Below are 12,269 nucleotides of genomic sequence, written 5' to 3' on the forward strand. Positions count from 1 at the left end.
TTAGGTCAGCCATTGAGTACAATACCCTATTTGGCATGTACCTCAAAAAACACCTGCAACAACTGGAGAGGCCGCAAAAGTTCCTCACAAAGAGGAGCCTAGGCTTTAAACATTTGTCCTATATGGACAGACTAAAAAAAACTCAACTATTCTCTGTCTCATATCGCCTACTTAGAGGCGATCTCTGCTTGACGTACAAAGCTATGCCTGACCCAGCTCTGTTAGAAATGCTACATCTGAAGAAATCCCAATCCTTCCGTACCACATGCTTCAGAGACCTCAGCCTCATTACCACAAGCAACAGAACATGCTAGAGGAACAGTTTCATAACACAGAGACTGCCCATGCTATAGAATAGACTTCCCATACATGTCTAGCAGAGCACCTCACTGGCCCTCTTTGAGAAATCTTGATGAGTGGATGGGAAATAGAAAATTCTCCCCAGGGATCACTCCAGTGGCTTTACTCGACAGAAGCACTGGGAACTAAGGTCAGGTGGCACAATGCCAGGGTAATCCTATGGGCTAGGCTAAAGGCAAACTGTCAGATTCAGCTTATCTGCAGATGGTGTCATCAGAATGTTGACAGTTGTTATATGTTACTGGCAGAAACTGAAAGACAGGAAGGAACTTTAGTAAACAGCTGTTGGCTGCTTTTCAAAATATGAAATGAAAATTGGAACTGGAACAGTTGTGACAGTTAGGCTAATCTATAAAAGAGCCCACTGAAGACAGTTAACAGTCCATTCAGTTGTCAGTTATAACAGCCTGTTGCAGTTCAGAGATGTACTGTGCAGTTGATATCCAAAAAGGACTCATAAAAGAACTGCAAGCCTACCTTTGCTCTGTTGTTGTAATAATTTAGTTTAGATCAGGGACAGTGTTCATAGGTTCATAGGTTCATAGGTTCATACTAGGCTATCTGCCCTAGGGCATTTATAAGCCTAGCCAGAGTGTGTGTGGCTTTCACCACCCCTTAGGATGAGAATACTATACCCATTAGTTTGTTGTGCCTCTGTCCAGCAGTGGCACAGAGATGATTCCCGGGGTAAACCTACGATCTCCCATCCACTCGTCAAGATTTCCCTTGAACAGAGTCAGTGAGGGGCTCTGCCTCACATGGACTGGGATTCTGTTCCATAGTGTAGGGAGTCTCTGGGTGATGAATCTGTCCCTCCAGCACGTCCTATTTATATCCTTGTTGAGGTTTAAGTCTCTTGCTCTTGTGGCTCTGGTGGATTTGGATTTTTTGAGGTGGAGCATGTCCATTAATTCCGGGTTGGACATGGCCTTGTATGTCAGGCACAGATCACCTCTGAGCAGACGGTATGCGACTGAATAGAGCTGGAGTTTCTTCAGTCGGGCAGCGTATGACATATGTTTGAGCCCCTTTATCCTTTTGGTGAGGAACTTTTGGGGTCTTTCCAACTGCTGCAGGTGTCGGGTAAGGTACATTCGAATGGGCGTTGTACTCAATCATTGGTCTGATAAGTGAAGAGTACAGGGTACAATGACCTCTCCTGATCTGGATGTGAATCCCTTCATGATCAGGTGGGCAATGTAGAAGGTCTTCCTAACCACTTTGGCAATGTGAGTGTCAAAGAGAGGTTACTGTCAACTTGGGTCCCCAGGTCCCTGATAATGTCTTCCGTGTTTAATGGATTACCACCTATGTGGTAATTAGGGGTTACCTTGTTTTTCCCAAAGGGTATGACTATACATTTTTGGCATTTAGCTTAAGGCCATGGCTCTGGCACCAGTTATCCATTTCTATGAGACCTCTCTGGAGGATGTCTGTGCCTGATGGAGTGTCAATTATGGTGCCCAGTTTGCAGTCATCTGCAAATTTTGTCAGCCACAATCCCCCTATGTTTGCCTGCACTTCAGAAAAATAAATGCCGAACAAGAGGGGGCCCAGGACTGAGCCCTGTGGGACACCGCTCGTGACCGGCTTAGAGTCTGACATGGCACCAGCAACTCTAACCCTGTGGGTTCTGTCCTTGAGCCAGTTTGCAACCCATCTTGTGACATATGGGTTTACATCTAAGCTGGTGAGCTTTTCTATGATGCCTGAGTGGGGTATTGTGTCGACGCTTTTGCTAGGTCAAGGTAGGCTGTGTGAACTGCCTTACCCTCATCAATGGCCTTAGTGACTGTTTGAAAAAGTCGACCAAGTTCAAGAGGCAGGATCTGCCCTTGACAAAGCCAAATTGGGTAGGATCCAGTGTCTGTAGGTCCCCAATGTCTTTATTTATGAGTTCCATTATGATCCTCTCCATAGCTTTGCAGACAAGGCTCATCAAGCTTATGGGGCGGTAATTTCAGGGTCCGTAGAAGCACCGCCTTTGTGGAGTGGGACCACAGTTGCCATCGCCATTCTTTGGAGTGTATCCTGTAGTAAGGCTAAGATTAAACAGCAGCCTTATGTGTGGGTTTAGTTCCTCATTGAGTTCGTGTAGCACACAGCCGGGGACACCGTCCGGTCCCATTGATGCTGTGTTTTTTGCTTTAGAGAGCAGCTCTCACCTGGGCATCTGAGATGTTTGGGAGGCTAGACTCTGGTGGGATAGATATTTCTCCTTTTGGGGGGAGGGAGGGGAGAAATTAGCACTGAACCTGTCTGCCAGTATGTTGTCAATGTCTGTGGGTTCAGTGATTTTTGTATCATTTTGGACTAATTCTGAGCATATCTGGGAGTTTCCACCCAGGTTTCTAACATAGCTAAAGAAGGCCTTATGATTGTCTTTTGTGTCATTAGCGATTTTTCTCTCAAAGTTGGCCTTGGATGATTTTATGAGTGATCATAGTTTTTTGTTAGTAGTGATCAGAGATGCCTTCCCTTTTAGGGATTTTGCTCTGTCATGTAGTAGCTTTCTCCTCTTGTTGTAGAGTTTGTTTATGGCTGGGGTCCACCAGACCGGGCGCCTGCCTTTAGTGGAAAGGGTCTTGATTTTATTAGGGATTGCTTGATCCATACATTCCTGGAGGTGCTCGTAGAAGGCATTTGTAAGGGTTTCAGCAGCGTGGGTTGTGGTTTCCACTGGCTCGGGGGCCTTGAAGGATACCACTCCAGTCTTAAGAAGTGTGAAGTTTGCTTTTGAGAAGTTCTTCACTGTGGTCTTTTTTGCTGGGGTTGGGGGCGGGATGTGGATCTCCAGTGAGATTAATTTATGGTCTGATCTCATCAATGAGGGATATACTTCCGGTGTGGAGCATTTTGTCCCCATGTTTGTGATGATCAGGTCTAGTATATTTTCTCCTCTTGTGGGAATGGTGACTAGTTGTTCCATAGCGTTTGAGTTTATGAACTCCAGGATCCTTTGGGCTAGGGTGTTGGGGCTTGAGTAATGTTCCCAGTCTATGTTTGGGTAGTTGAAGTCACCCAATATGATGGTGTTTGAAGAGACATTCATACTCTCCAGTGTCTTCAGGAAGGCTGTGTGGGTTTCCTGAGTTTGAGAGGGTGGTCTGTAGCATGCTACAAACTGTAGGGCAGTTTTACCTATGGTTAATTGCACCTGGATGGTCTCCGATGCTTCGTGCGTTGCCACTAACCTGGAGGTGTGGGTATCCTTTATGAATATGGATACTCACCCTCCTTTTGTGGTTCGGTCCGGATTTTGGGGCCGGAACGCATTATATGAGGTATAACCTGATAGTGCTGGGGTGCTCTCAGGAGCCTTGAACCAGGTTTCAGTCACAGCACAGACATCAATGTTCTCCATACTGAGGAGGGCTTCGAGGGCGTGCATCTTGAGGTTTAGACTTCTGGCATTGAGCAGTATTACCCTTAGTTTTTTTTCAGACAGGAAAATCATAACTAATCAGATCAGTTAGAGTTTTTCTGAATGTTGGAGACAGGAAAATCATAACTAATCAGATCAGTTAGAGTTTTTCTGAATGTTGGATTTCTATCCTACTGTATTGATTTCATTTTCCTGGTGATTGAGTTCTATTTGTTTATCGGAAATTAACTATTTTATACTTTTAATCATTTTGTCATTATTACCTATTTTTATTAACTTACATGTGGCTGGTCAAGCAGTGTTTTCTTTAGTGATTTGAGAGAGCTTATACTTGCCTTGATAACTTCCTGGGTCACATCAAAAGTATGGCTGCTTAGGACATTTTCTTCTTTTTGTTTTAATATCTAATTTTCATAATTAGATCCCACCCCCCTTTAAAAGGGCATGACGAAACACTGATTGGTGGCAGCATTACCGTATTATTTTGAGGAAGGGACACACCTGGAAATCTATGTCAGGCTTTCCCAGAAGTGTTTGGATGTGTAAGATTTAATTTATTTAAGTGTGAGCGTATCAGAGGTCTTAAACTGGGACACATTGCCCTGGAGTGTGTAATAAGGAGTTACATTAGGGTTGGACAGAAGTATACAGTCCAGTCCTAGGTTATAGAGTGTGTTTCTGTTGTGCACTTAGGGGAAAATTGTGAAACATTACACCTGTTTAAGCGACAGTCTCACACTGAAGTCAGTAGTGAGGATGAAGCTCCTTAGTTACTGACCCAGGATAGTAGGGGATCTCACATTATTTGGTGGCAGTTCAGTGGGATATTATCTGGAGGTCACATTAATTGATGAAAGAGGTGTGGAATATTTAATTGGACTTCAGTAGCCTGTGAGTAGTTGTCATTGAGCTGTGCACTCTTGACAGCCACAAAGTAAACATACAGACTCTGTCTGCCACAGTTTTTTTTTTTTTATTTTTAGTTAGTCAGGGATAGCAGGCAAAGATGTCAGCAGAAGACTATAATAAGCTGACAAAGAACCAGTTGGCCAAGGAATGTGAAGCCAGAAGTCTGGTGCATGCCAGCCTGAGTAAGGAAGCAATGATTTCAGCATTAGTTGCAGCTTCATCTCAGACCAGCCATTCAGAGGATATCCAATTTGGCATTGGGAATGTGCAGCCTGCCAAGACAGAACAGTCCGCCTTTTCTTTAGAGGACCTGAAAACTTGTCTGGAGTTAGAAAGACTGTGCCTGGAGGCTGTGGAGAAGCCACAACAATATGAACTGGAGGCCAAATGACTGGAGACTGAAGACAGACTGCACCTAGAAGCCAAACAACTGGATGCTGAGGAAAGGGAGAAGCAGCACTGATATGAACTGGAGGCTGAGGATTGAATGTGACATCTGGAGGCTAAGGAGAAACAGTGTCAATATGAACTAGAGGCTGAGGAGAAACAGTGTTAGTATGAACTGGAGGTCAAACGTTTAGTAGCTGAGGAAAATGAGAGACAGAGCTGGCATGAAGTGGAGATTTTTACCCTTAGAGAGGGGGAGACCTAGACAGTTCTCATACCTGAAGGTGGGACTGGTGTAGTGGCTGTTTCAGAAAAGGAGCTATCCTGTAGCAGTACATCTGAAAGTGAGCGACAGCTGCTGGCAGGCACTGATGTTCCCTTGGACACAGTGACTGCAAGGATGGAGGTGAGTGGTAGTACCCAGACTGACAGTGAGGCACAGCTGTTGGAAGTTACTAGACTACTTGTAGAAGGGGAACTTGGGAGAGTTGCAAAAGTTGAGTTGAGACAGGCTCAGCTAATGGACCCTATATTACAAAACTTGAGAGAGATGGATAAGGAAGCACCTGAGGCTCAAGGAAGAGGGGAGTCTATATACTGGTGCAAAGGTTTGCTGTATAGAGAGTGGACTCCTGAAGGTGGGCCAGAAGGTGAGGTAATACAGCAGTTGGTAGTGCCTAGAGCTTACCATCTTCCACTTTTGGCCATAGTACATGACATCTCTTTTTCAGGTCATATGGGTATAAAATGTACTAGGAGATGTATTATGCAGAATTCTTATTGGCATGGAACTGTAAAGGCTGAAATATGATATTGTAGGACTTGTGAACAGTGCAACAATATTGGCAAGGCAGGAGACATGGTTAAGTCTCTGTTAATGCCTTTGCCTCTTATCGAAGAGCCGTTTCAGACAGTGGCCATGGATATTGTGGGACCCTTCAATACTTCAAGTTCTACAAGGAAGACATATATCCTGGTGGTAGCAGATTATGCTACCAGATACACTGAGGCAGTAGCCCTGTCATCTTTTGAGGCAGAGAAGGTAGCAAACCCTTTACTAGAAATTTTCAGCAGGGTAGGTTTTCCAAGGAAGGTACTGACTGATCAAGGTGCCAATTTCATGTCAGACATGCTGATTTATTTGTGGATGCATTGTGATGTGATACATCTAAAACCACCACTTACCATCCCCAGAGTAATGGTTTTGTGGAGAGGTTAAACTCTGCAATAAAGGCTATGCTACGGGCATTTACAGACCAGTTTAAAAGGGAATGGGACAAGTATTTTCCCCATCTATTATTTCCATATAGGGAAGTACCACAGGAATCTCCAGGATTTTAACCCTTTGAGTTGTTATACGGGCATAAGGTGACGAGGCCTTTAGATTTGATCTGAGTGAGAAGGTGAGAGTGAATCTTACAAAGCAGTCTGTTGCATATGTCCTTAACTTCAGGACAAGACTTAAAAAGCTCTTGGGTTTGTCCCAAGAGAACTTAGCATTAGCCTAACTGCAGAAAAAGGTTTATTTGGCACTATAAGGATGCTCATGTCCGAGAGTATACAGAGGGACAGAAGGTTATGGTACTTGTTCCTGTCAGACATAAATTATAAGCAGCTTGGGAGGGACCCTTTGAAGTGGTAAGGAAAGTCATTGACATGAACTACATGGTAAACCTAGTAGGTAGAAGACAAGGATACAAATCGTACCATGGCAATATGATGAAAACTTATCATGATAGGGAAGCCCTAGTACTGAGCATTCAGAGTGGATAGCAGGAAGAGGTGGAAGGCGATAATGGTATCTGATCTTCTTGGGGAGGCTAGGACTGACACCTATGTGAAAGAGAGAGCCATATCACAGCAGTTAATTCCTAACTGAGTCAGAGAGATAAGAACAGTATTAAAGGAATTTGGAGACATGTTCACAGGGAAACCTGGGTGCACTGACTTAGTGCAGCACCATATGGACACAAGACCCCAGATAGCTGTCAAGCAGGTTCCTTATAGAGTGCCTGAGAGAGTTAAACAGACTCTGAAGGAGGAGATAAGGGAAATGCTAGAACTGGGGATAATTCAGGAATCCAATAGTCCATGGGCTTCCCCAGTAGTGCTGGTACTAAAGAAGGATGGTGGTGTTAAGTTCTGTGTAGACTATAGGAAATTATACAGTTATACAGAGTCAGATGCATACCCCATGCCAAGATGAAGCCTTAGAACAGCTACGTGGGGTTAGGTATCTAACCAATATTGATCTGACCAAGGGATACTGGCAGGTACCCTTGACTCCCATGGCTAAAGAGAGGTCAGCTTTTGTAATTCCTTTTGGGTTGTATGAATTTACAAGGGTACTCTTTGGAATGAAAAATGCCCAAGCAACTTTCCAGAGACTGGTAGATTGTGTCTTAGTAGGAGCAGGAGATTATGCTGTGGCATACTTGAATGGCATTGCTATTTATAGCCATTCCTGGCAAGAGCACCTTCAACATGTTAGGGAGGTCTTGCGTAGATTAAAAAGGGCAGGACTAGCCATTAAACCCAGTAAGTGTCAGGTTGGTATGGCAAAGGTCACTTAGAACACAGAGTGGGTAGTGGTAAAATTAGGCCCGAACCCATCAAAGTGGAAGCTATTCAAGCTTGGCAAGTTCCTGTTACTAAAAAGCAAGTGAGAGCATTTCTAGAAACAGTATGGTACTATAGAAAATCTATGCCCAATTATAGTACAATAGCTGTATTCCTTACTGACCTAACTGGGAAAAATAAATCAGATAAGATAGTGTGGATAGATCACAGATTGTGAACAGACATTCCAAAAACTTAAAGATTTTGGGAACACCCCATGTGTTAGCCAACCCTGATTATAGTAAGGAATTTGTTGTGCAAGTAGCTACATCAAATTATGGGGTGTGGGCTGTACTCAGCCAGGTATCCTCAGAAGGAGAAGAGCACCCAGTGGTATATGTTAGTTGTAGACTTCAACCTATGGAAGAATGTTATGCAGCTGTGGAGAAAGTGTCTATCCATAGTATGGGCATTGCAGAAGCTGCAGCCCTATCTTTATGGAAGAAAATTCACTGTACTCACAGATCATTCAACGTGGCTAGAGTTAGCAAGCAAAATGCCAAGTTACTTGGTGGAGCCTAAGGTTGCAAGTATATGACATGACAATACAACATTGAAGTGGGGTTAATAATGCCAATGCAGATGGATTGTCCAGGAGAGGAATGGGTTGATATTCCCAGACAGACTCATTTTTCTCAAGTGTTGTTTTTCAAGGGTCACTTGAAAATTGTGCTTGAGTCATGGAGGGGATGTGAACAAATTAGACACTGTTATTTGTGCTAGCATGTCTGGCTGAGGTTTTGTACATAACTTCTGTTTAACCTGTGTATTATATGCCAACATGACTGGCTTTGAAATTGTAAATAAGTTCTTACATATTGACTTATCTGTTTGTACAGAATGTTTTAAAGACTTGAACGGTATCCTTTTACATTTTTAACTGCACGATTGTGAAGAAAGATTCTAAAAGCAAACTGTCTATGATTCAGCTGATCTGCAGATGATGTCATCGGAATGTTGACAGTTGCTATGTGTTACTGTCAGAAGCTGAACAGGAAAGAACTTTAGTAAACAGCTGTTGCTTGATTTTCAAAATATGAAATGAAAATTAGAACTAGAACAGTTGTGACAGTTAGGCTAGTCTATAAAAGAGCCTGCTGAAGACAGCTAACAGTTAGTTCAGTTGCAAGTTGCCAGTTATAACAGCCTGTTGTAGTTCACATATGTAGTATGTAGTAGATACCCAAAAGGACTCACCAAGAACTGTAAGTGTACCTTTGCTCTGTTGTAATAATTTAGTTTAGATCAGAGATAGTGTTCTTTAGTCAGATAAGAAAATTATAACTAATCAGATCAGTTAGAGCTTTCTGAATATTGGATTTCTATCCTACAGTATTGATTTCATTTTCCTGGTGATTGAGTTGTGTTTATTTATTGGAAATTACTGTTTTATACTTTTAATCATTTTGTTCATTATTAAATATTTTTATTAACTTACATTGTGGCTGGTCAATCAGTGTTTCCTTTAGTGATTGGAGAGTGCTTATACTTGTCTTGATAACTTCCTGGGCTACTGCTGCTTAGGTTATTTACTACTGTTTGTTTTAATATCTAATTTTCATAATTGGATATCCCTTTAAAAGGGCATAAAGACACTCTGGTGGCAGTATTATCATATTATTTTGAATAAGGGGCACAGGTGGAAATCTGTGTCAGGCATTCCCAGAAGTGTTTGGATATGTGAGAGTTAACTTATTTAAGTGTGAGTGTATCAGAGGTCATAAACTGGGGCACATTGGTCTGAAATGTGCAATATGGAGTTACATTAGGGTTGGATAGAAGTATAAAGTCTAGTCCCAGGTTATAGAGCATGTTCCTGTTGTGCACTTAGGGGACAATTGTGAAATTGTGAAAGTGACAGTCTGACAGTGGAGTCAGTAGTGAAGCTTGAAGCTCCTTAGTTACTGATCCAGCATAGTAGGGGAAGTCATATTATTTGGTGGCAGTTCAGTGGGATATTATGTGGACATTACAGTAAGTATTAGTCCCTCTAATAATTGAATCTCATTTCTGACCAGCTCTAAAGAATCTTCCACTTCTAATTCAGTAATGACTGCTCTATCTATTGTTACAAAGGAGTTATCTTCATCACCTATAGTCTTATTAATCTCACTATTTTCATTTCTTATTTTATTGGCAAGCATACAGTTCTCATCCCTGTCTTCATAGTTCCACAGCTTGAACCATGTTGCCAGCTGTAGTTTTTGTCTTCTTTTTTCTTACAGCAATGTTTTTTAATCAATTTTGATTTTTGTTTTTCATTTTAACCTACCCCGTTCCTATTTTTCTACTTTCTATGTTGGAAAAATTGTCATTTTTCTGTAGACTAAATGTTTTGTAATATCACTCCCAGCAATATTTGTGATACATAGCACAGCAGTGCCCTTTTCAGTATATATATATTCTATTTGCATTATCAACATTAATCAGTTTCTTTTTTTCTCCTAGTTGTTTGTTGTGAACTTCTTCCTTTTTTATTGTCTTCTACATACTCTGAATCCAGAGTGTTGAATACTTGTATCCTTAATTCCAAAGTTGCCTTTGGTGGCATCATATTTAATGGGGGGTTGAGCTGTCTTGACAGAGAGTGGACACTTCATTTCCTAAATATTTTCTGCTTACACTTTGCTTATTATAATTTGCCTCATCAGCCCAGTCAATAATATATGTAACAACATTTTCCCAAGGTGTACAAATTGTAAAAATGCAATCCTCATCTGCAAGTCTAGATTTACTACTAACAACAGTAAACAAATCATCCAACTTTTGACATGAGGAACATAATTTGCCATTGTCATCATTAGGTATAACCCTTATATACATACTAAACTGGACAAGATACTTATTTAAGGAATCCATTCCCAGCTACAAATGATTAAAGAATTTCAAAAGAAAAGAATAATCTAAATCAGTGACCACAGAATTCAAATTAATTAAAGCAATTAGTAATTCAAGTCAAACTGTATGATGAAATCAGACAAACTATATGGAACTAAATATTAAATTAGGTAGACCGAGCTAACCTTGTACAAGGGTAAGTAACTTGTACAGTTTTTACTGTGACCTACCATACCAGTTGTGCTCTTAACACTAAAATACTGCATACATCATACAATAGCTTCTGTTTACTATTGTTTACAGTTGCATCTTATTATAACAGTAAAAATCAGAGATAAAAAAATAAAACATAAATCAAAATAAATATTTTCTTACTGCACAGTTGCATAGTAATTCACAAACAAAACATGTTGGTTTTAGATGAGCTCTTGAGTTCTGAAGTGTTCTATCTACAGTCTGTGCAAATTTATACCGGACTAGGCCACTATATCTATGTGTGTGTGTGTGTGTGTGTGTGTGTGTGTGTGTGTGTGTGTGTGTGTGTGTGTATGTGTATATAGATGTTCCAAGGAGCATTTAACATTGCATAATTCTGTTAGCAGATAACTAATACAGTAGCAGTAACCAGATATGTAGGACCTGCTAATAGATATGGATATGACTATACTCCTAGCAATACCCACTAAACTAAACTGTTATTTCTCCTTGTTTCAGGTACTGATGGCACTCCTGGCCAGAAAGGAAAAAGAGGAGAACAGGGAGAAAGAGGAGCACCTGGAAAAATGGGTCCTCAAGGAATTGTGGGACTGGTAGGCAGTAAAGGTCAAAAGGGAGAATTAGGACTGCCTGGACTACAAGGGTTGAAAGGAAATGTAGGTCCTCAGGGACCACCAGGGGAGAAAGGAGACACTGGACCTCCAGGGCTTATTGGTTTGCCTGGCCCCATAGGACCAACAGGCAGAGAAGGTCCTAAGGGAGCTATTGGCCCTATAGGGCTAAAAGGAAGCCTAGGAATTCAGGGTGAAAAGGGAGAAAAAGGAAGCACAGGGGAACAGGGAATCAAAGGTGATATGCCAGTCATATCAAAGAGTGCATTTAGTGTTGGCCTTTCGACATCTTCTAAACTGCCAAATCCAAGTGCACCAATCAAGTTTGATAAAATCTTTTACAATGGCCAAAACCATTATGAATCCTCTACAGGAAAGTTTACCTGTGAATTTGAAGGGGCTTACTATTTTACCTATCACATTACAGTGTACACAAAGAATGTAAAGGTTGCACTGCTGAAAAATGGAGTACCTTTGCTTCATACTATGGATCGTTATCAGAGCTCCGAAGATCAGGCCTCTGGAGGCACCATCTTATATCTACAAACTAGAGACCAGGTGTGGCTGCAAGTTGTTGGAGGGGAAGCATACAATGGATTATATGCAGATAATGATGATGACACAACCTTCACTGGATTTTTGTTATTTGCAAATACATAATTTTGCGTGCTAGCAATTAATATTAAAAAAATTGATAACATATGCTCAAATCTGTTTTGAATGTGATCTCATGAGCTTACATTGTACTATGGAATGTAGAATACAGCTACCTGATTAGTAAACAAGATTACTTATTCTTATAAATAGTACAAAAAAAACAATCATTGTAGAATGACAGCAAGACGCTTAACTAAGGCTATGTTATACCTCTTTACTATCCAAAATTTCGTAAAGATTTTTGCCTCATATTTTTGTCTGTCCTTCATAAAACTGGCATTCTGGCA

The 12,269-nt window shown here is 41.3% G+C and overlaps 1 protein-coding gene across 1 annotated transcript in view; it reads left to right on the forward strand.

The window, feature by feature from the left end:
• Positions 1–11,985, forward strand: part of LOC122802063 (complement C1q and tumor necrosis factor-related protein 9B-like) — a 273,178-nt gene extending 261,193 nt beyond the window's left edge. The window contains exon 4 of the mRNA XM_044071778.1: positions 11,213–11,985. Coding sequence (XP_043927713.1) covers positions 11,213–11,985 — 773 coding nt within the window. The remainder of the gene's footprint in view (positions 1–11,212) is intronic.
• Positions 11,986–12,269: the final 284 nt, after the last annotated feature.

This window comes from Protopterus annectens, chromosome 5.part0 (genome assembly GCF_019279795.1).
Source record: "Protopterus annectens isolate FY-2018-M chromosome 5.part0, PAN1.0, whole genome shotgun sequence".
Classification (NCBI taxonomy): Eukaryota; Metazoa; Chordata; order Ceratodontiformes; family Protopteridae; genus Protopterus; species Protopterus annectens.